Raw genomic sequence first — 7248 nt, 5'->3', positions numbered from 1 at the left:
ATATATTTTTGGATTTGGTAATCACGTGCAACGCACGTGTCAAAAAACTAGTTTTATGTAAATTTATGATTGTAGTAAGTTTTTTATTTGGGCTCAACTTAGTCATTTGTGATTTCATTAGAAGTATGTTAACTACTCACCAAAGTTCAAACCATACAATTTTCATAGAAAATTAATCATTCTAATATCTACAAAAATTTACATAGGGGCAGACGTTTCTAGAAACTAGTCTTGTAAATAAAAAGGAGTAGATTCATATTTTGTAATTTAAAGTCTTAAACACAATAGTCTAGTAATTTTTCCTATTTATAATGATTTGCACCCTAATCTTCTTAGTTCTTTGTAAAATCATTAAAAAAAATCCTTTTACAGTTTTTTACAAAGATAATAGAGAAATTAACATTATATTTGTTAGGATTTAAAAATATAATTAAAATATAATTAAATTACTTTCTACCAATAATATAATTGATTGTTCTGGACTTTCTTTCTTAATACACGTACAAAGTCAGAAAAATAAAGACAGAAACAAACATTCTCATTGACTTACAAACAAAAAATTCCACTTAAAGAAGAAAGAAAAAAAGAAGATGAACCACAAAATTTTGAACTTGCTTGTCACAACTTATAAAAATCAGAAGAAGAAAAGATGTAATAAATTGATGGAGTAGCAGCTGGCCCAGCACCACTAGTTAAACACCACAAATACCAACTGCTTGGAAGCAACAATGTTTGGCCAAAATGAAAGAGACTTATCTTAAAATTTAATAGTGTCCCCTCCGAGGAATAATAATGTTAGAGACCAAAAAAAAAAAGTAGTAGCAATAAATAATTATTCTTTATTTTCATGGAAATAAAAAAGCGGTAAATAACTTGTACTTAATATTGCTTTTATTTTAAATTTAAATCAATTTATGTTTTGTTTATATGTAATTTCCTATTTTATCCTGTTATAATTGAAAAATGAGATGTTTTATAACTTTGCAAAAATCTAAGAAGATAGGGTGCAAACCATTAAAAATGATAGGTTGATGTGTAAATCACAAAAGGGCGTTTATATTAGGGTACAAATAGCAAATTACTCTAAAAAGTCGTATACATTTAATTCCTTGCAATATTCTACGGTCTAATTCACTAATTTCCATTGCAGTAGAGTTTCGAGGAAACTACAAACTCACTATAATACAAAATGTTAGTGCTCACTTTTCAAATCTTCTGCTCTGAGTGCTGCATAGTTGTATGATTTAACATAAGTTTACAAACCAGTGTCATTTTCACTCTGTAGAAATTGGTTACACGTAGTCAAAAGTTTCAATTTCAGTGTAACTCCAAATCCCACCTACTTCTTCTATAAATATATTTGCCATACTAAATAAACTTGTCATCATTCATCACAAAATGAAATATGGAGGCTTTTCTAGCCTTGGCAGGACTAGTTGTATTAGCTTTTCTCTATAAAATTACCACTTCTCGACGCCCAGTTAACCGGAAGCTACCACCGGGTCCAAAACCATGGCCCATCATTGGTAATTTGAACCTACTTGGTCCTATCCCACATCAATCTTTTGACTTGCTTTCCAAAAAATATGGAGAGCTGATGCTGCTGAAATTTGGCTCCAGGCCAGTTCTTGTGGCATCATCTGCTGAAATGGCAAAACAGTTTCTAAAAATACATGATGCAAATTTCGCCTCCCGTCCTCTGTTAGCTGGTGGAAAGTATACAAGCTATAACTATTGTGACATGACATGGGGACCGTATGGTCCCTATTGACGCCAAGCACAACGAATTTACCTGAATGAGATATTTACGCCAAAAAGGCTAGACTCGTTCGAGTACATTCGTGTTGAAGAAAGGCATACCTTTATTTCCCAGTTAAATTCTCTTGCTGGGAAGCCATTTTTTCTGAAAGACCATTTGTCACGATTTACCCTCTGTAGCATGACAAGGATGGTTTTGAGCAACAAGTACTTTTGTGAGTCAACAGTTAAGGCGGAAGATTTGCAGCACCTAGTAGAGCAATGGTTTTTACTTAATGGTGCTTTTAACATTGGAGACTGGATTCCATGACTCAGTTTGTTGGACCTGCAGGGGTATGTGAAACAAATGAAGGCTTTGAAAAGAAGTTTTGATAAGTTCCACAACATTGTGCTAGATGACCACAGGGCTAAGAAGAATGCAGAGAAGGACATGGTGGATGTCTTGTTGCAGATGGCTCAAGACCCTACTTTGGAATTCAAACTCACAGATGATTGTGTCAAAGGATTAATGCAGGTTAATTTCTTTCAATTCTAGATTTTCTCTTGTTTTAGACAACTTCTAACCTTACTAAACTATGGCACGATCTACTAACTGGAGGAACAGATAGCTTGACAGCAGTAGTGCAATGGGCTTTTCAAGAACTTCTTAGACAGCCAAGGATTATTGACAAGGCAATCCAAGAGCTTGACTAGGTTGTCGGAAAGGAGATATGGGTAGAAGAGAGAGATTGTTCATAGCTATTGTACATTGAAGCAATTCTCAAGGAAACACTAAGGTTACATCCTCTTGGAACTATGCTAGCACCACATTGTGCTATTGAAGATTGTAATGTGGCTGGTTATGACATAGAGAAAGGAACGACCGTTCTGGTGACTGTTTGGACCATTGGAAGGTACCCCAAGTACTGGGATAGAGCAGAAGAGTTTCTCCCAGAGAGGTTCCTAGAAAAGGACATTGACATGGATGGACATAACTTTTCCTTCTTGCCATTTGGCTCGGGGAGAAGGAGATGCCCTGGCTATAGTTTGGGACTTAAGGTTATCCGAGCAACTTTAGCCAACATGTTGCATGGATTCATCTGGAAATTACCTCAAGGTATGAATACAGAAAGCATAAGTGTGGAAGAACATTATGGGCTCACAACACATCCAAAGTTTCCTGTTCCTGTGATCTTGGAACCTAGACTCTCTTCACATCTCTATTCCCCTAAGTGAAGGAACTTTTGGATTACTATTAAACATGAACAACTTTTAGGTTTTTGTCTATTCTGTTTTTGGATAAGTTTATACAAGAACAAAATAAGACATATGAATAAAAATAGTTGTTATATCGATTATGCTTTAATATTTCTATTGGACGAGCACTTCCAATAATCCACAGCCACCACTGCACTTTCTCACCATAAAGACAGAAACAAAAATATACTACTACTTTTCAACAAAGGTGGACTGTCAATTGTGTAAATACAACTGGAGGAATACTCTTATATTAGAGAAGTCATTTCAGTTTCAAAGTGGTCACTTTAACCTTCAGACTCCAAGCTGAGTTATCTACTATTTTACAAGCATACAACATACAATTTTAGACCAAGACTGTCTACTGGACTAAAAGGCTTTGTGTCATATGATCTTTCAATCAATTATTACATGGGAGACAAACCTAAATCCCAGTCAATCTTAGCCTTTAAGCACTTATTTTCATAGTTACTTTTGTGCTTCTAAAATACACACTACTGTCTATTTTGAAACTCTGCAACGTTTTCACCACAAAAATAAATAATATAACAGTTTACTCAAAAGGAGGACTAAATCAACATCCTCAGCTTATTGCTTTGAAACACAGTATTTTTTTGTTTTCACCCAAATTCTTCAAGTTCTCAGTCAGTTGAAACTTGAATAATCTATTTTCCAACATTTCGCCCATGATAAATACCAACAAAAGCTGATGTAGCATTTTCTAAACCCTCAGCAATGTCTTCTACAAAAAGTAGTTTTTTCTCTCTTATTAGCTGAATAGCAAACTCGAGGTACTCTGGAACCTTGTACCGGAAGTCAAACTCAGAGAAACCTTCCATTCGTAATCTCTTTGAGATAAGACAAAACAAATTGTGGATACCATCTGGTTTCTTTAAATTGTACTGAGAGATCATCCCAGAAACTGCAATCCTACCATAGAGGTTCATGTGCAAAAGCACCTCATCCAGCATATTTCCTCCAACGTTCTCAAAGTAAACATCAATACCCTTGGGGAAATGCCTTCACTTTGCAAACACACAATTAGAGAAGCACATCATTACAGAGTACTAAATTACATATTTCAAACTCATAAAATTTGATAATAAATTTAAACATTTATCAATGCGCTCTGAAGTCTGGAAAGTCCTTCATTTTGCAGTGAGACAGATGAAGAAACATGTCACTCCACAGAAAAATAACTTTTTTCTCAACCTAACCAAATTTAACATAGAAAAGTACTTGCTTCTGACTCACAAAATTCAATAATTAATTTCAGCATTTGTCAATACCCTTTAGTAAATGCCTTTTTGCAGACCGAAAAAATAAATCATTCCACAGAAAAGTAATGTTGTGAAGAGTTTCTGTTACAGAAATATCGTAGCTTAACTAACACAATCACACACAAGGCAAATAAAGAAGAAAATAACATAAGAATTTAACAAGGTTAGGCTAAGCCTAATCCACGAGACAGAAGTAGAACGTTTCCACTATGAAAGAAAAAAGATGTATAGTCATATGAATCCCCCAAACTACAACCCTTATATATGCATCCCAAATCTACAAGAGAAAGGTTTACTCAACCTACAAGAGCAATATGTTTTTCTTTTCCAAATCTATTAGGACAATGTATTTCCTGAACCAATAGAAATTATGAATTTTCTAAATATACGACGGAAAAATTCAATACACCATTAACAAATCTTTCCCGTGACTTGAATTCTCTTTATCAACAGGAACACCATCTCTCTATCTTGCCCTTATCCCTCGAAAGGGCTCTACTAAGTACTGCACACACCAATCAAGTTTGCAATGCCTAAACTTGTTAATAGTGACTACCTTGGTCATCATATCAATCGGATTATCATGTGTACACACTTTCTTCGCATCACAAACCCCTTTGCGATCTACTACCTTTTTTCCCTTTGGCAATGAATCAAACTTCCATGTTTGATTCTTGTGAAGAGACTCAATCTCTTCGCCCATAGCACCAACCCACTACCCACTTATCTTCTTATGAATTAGAAATAGGCAAATAGCCTATTTATAGCTAGTAGACTCAAGCATGTCAATGGTCTATGCAACTGACAAAGCAAATTCCACAAAATTTGCATATCCAAAAAGATTTTCATCAACTACATTTGCAAACCTTTTCAGTCCGTTGATCACTCTCTTCTCGCTGCATGTTGCAATGTTATTCGGTTGTTGTTGTATAGGTGCATCAACATTATCATCTTGATTAAGGTTTTGCACCTCCTCCATTTCCTCCGCTCCTGAACTTCTGAGTTGAGCTAGTGGAAATTCAACTTTTAGCTTTACACGATCATAGACACCACAACTTGTTTCTGCTATTGCCTTTTTTCTCTAACTGTTCAGTGAGATAGATTCATTACATGTCACATACCTACTGACCATTAACCTTGGAGTCTTCCGATCTATGCAGCACAATCTATAACCTTTCACTCCAGTTGCATACCTTAGAAATATACACTTATTTGCTCGCGGCTCAAGTTTAGTCATCCATCATATGAAGATAAACAGGACAACCAAATATTCTCAAATTTGAATAATGCAAATCGGGCCATACCTTAGAAGGAGTTTTGAACTCAATTGTTGTGGATGGAGATTTGTTGACCAAATAACAAGCTGTATTGATTGTTTCATCCCAAAAGTACTTGCTAACACAAGTGTGAAAGCACGCTTCATGCCCTATTATGAGGTAATTTGTTCATATATTCTTCAACACCATTTTGTTGTGTTGTTCTAACACAAGTATGGTATCACATTATGCCTCTCTACTACAGAAATCATTGAGCTCTGAGTTGTAAAATTCCAACCCATTGTTGGTCCGAAGATGCTTAACTTTCCTTTGTCTGTCTCTCAACCATCGTCTTCCATTTAACAAATGTTCGCAATGCCTCATTTTTTTCTTTCAGAAAATACATTCATACTATTCTTGAGTAACCGTCAATCAAAAACATAAAATGCGTGGCACCACTCTTTGAAGGAACTTTGTTTGGACCCCATAAGTCTGAATGTATATGGTCTAACTTGTCTTTGGTCTTGTTTTTTGCCTCCTTGTTGAACTTCACCCTTGTTTGCTTACAAAGATACAATGCTCAGAAAAATTCAAAGCTTGATTTTTGTGGCCACCCAACAAATTTCGCTTGCTCAACAAAGAAAATTTTTTGTCACTCGTACGACCATGTGACAAAATAGACACACGAAGTAGCCGAAGGGGATTCGACATCTACTATATATACCTAAAAAATTCTTTTAACCATGTATAAATACTATAATTTTTCGCCGAACCCCCTACTTGTAAGGTGGCTCCGCCACTGAATGAGGGAGTACTTCACTTCAAAATCTATTGTTTATTAGCCCAATTGAAAATTTCAGATTGGGTTTTGCAAAAATAGAATGGACAAATTGCTGATTGTTCTTCCTGAAAAATACACGTGAAACAATGAACTTACAGGTATGCCAGGACTTGCAGCCTATATTGGTTTTAATAATCTATGCTCTGCTAAGGAAGGGGATGTAGTTTATGTCTCATCTGCAGCAGGAGGAGTTGGTCAGCTTGTTGGACAATTTGCGAAAATGAAAGGTTGCTATGTCGTTGGCAGTGCTAGTACTGATGAAAAGGTAATATTTCACTTTTGCTTTTCTATGCAACTGCCCATTATTGATGATGTGTTTTGCAGGTACATCTTTTAAAATCACAACTTGGCTTCGATGATGCTTTTAACTACAAACAAGGAAATGATCTTGCCGGAGCCTTGAAAAGGTGATATCTTTTATGGCCCAAGAATATCTACATTATTTGTTTGTTCTTTTGACACAGAGACACATACAATAAGCTTAGATTAGATCTCATTTATAGACAAATGTTGAATTTAATTATCAAATATTATGAGTCTGAAAGTAGTAGGTTTTCATGTCAAGTTTGCTTTAATGGAAGAAATACTGTTAATTATGTCTTGAGTTTTCCATTGTATATTTAGGAAACCCATTATCCCTTTTGGTTTAGGAAACCCATTGTCCTAATAGATTTGGGAAAGAAATATATATTGTCTTTGTAGGATTGAGAAAATCTTTCTCTTATCGGTTTGAGACTACTTGAAATTATGAATAAGGCAAAATAGATCGTGGCCCCCCCAAACTTGTCAAATTTTATCCAGTGTACACCCAAACTTTGCGTTAGCTTAATTATCCCCCTCAACTTGGTAATTTGATAGCCACAACCCCCTAAAGGCT

General features: G+C 35.3%; 2 protein-coding genes and 1 pseudogene across 2 annotated transcripts; 2 read left to right on the top strand and 1 right to left on the bottom strand.

Moving 5' to 3' along the window:
* The first annotated feature begins 1185 nt into the window (after positions 1–1185).
* On the top strand, positions 1186–3873 carry LOC102583595 (flavonoid 3'-monooxygenase-like; annotated as a pseudogene).
* LOC107058167 (2-alkenal reductase (NADP(+)-dependent)-like) lies at positions 3660–5253 on the bottom strand. The gene is made up of 2 exons (XM_015303541.1): positions 5081–5253; positions 3660–4014 (listed from the first exon to the last, which is right to left on the bottom strand). The coding sequence occupies exons 1-2, from the start codon at positions 5251–5253 to the stop codon at positions 3660–3662; spliced, it is 528 nt and encodes a 175-aa protein (XP_015159027.1).
* A 1189-nt stretch (positions 5254–6442) lies between these two features.
* Positions 6443–6801, top strand: LOC102584583 (NADP-dependent alkenal double bond reductase P2-like). Its single transcript, XM_006363601.2, has 2 exons — positions 6443–6636; positions 6696–6801. The coding sequence occupies exons 1-2, from the start codon at positions 6472–6474 to the stop codon at positions 6780–6782; spliced, it is 252 nt and encodes an 83-aa protein (XP_006363663.1). The 5' UTR covers positions 6443–6471; the 3' UTR covers positions 6783–6801.
* Positions 6802–7248: the final 447 nt, after the last annotated feature.

This window comes from Solanum tuberosum, unplaced genomic scaffold (assembly GCF_000226075.1).
Source record: "Solanum tuberosum cultivar DM 1-3 516 R44 unplaced genomic scaffold, SolTub_3.0 scf00447, whole genome shotgun sequence".
In the NCBI taxonomy this organism is placed as follows: domain Eukaryota; kingdom Viridiplantae; phylum Streptophyta; class Magnoliopsida; order Solanales; family Solanaceae; genus Solanum; species Solanum tuberosum.
Note: the sequence above shows the minus strand (reverse complement) of the source record. Positions and strands in the feature narration are given on the sequence as shown.

Coding starts and splice junctions, on each gene's coding strand:
- LOC102584583 (XM_006363601.2), top strand. CDS start 6,472: ATGCCAGGACTTGCAGCCTATATTGGTTTTAATAATCTATGCTCTGCT. Junction 6,637..6,695: donor GTGCTAGTACTGATGAAAAG/GTAATATTTCAC, acceptor TGTGTTTTGCAG/GTACATCTTTTAAAATCACA.
- LOC107058167 (XM_015303541.1), bottom strand. CDS start 5,253: ATGGAGGAGGTGCAAAACCTTAATCAAGATGATAATGTTGATGCACCT. Junction 4,015..5,080: donor AATTTTGTGGAATTTGCTTT/GTCAGTTGCATA, acceptor TGCAAAGTGAAG/GCATTTCCCCAAGGGTATTG.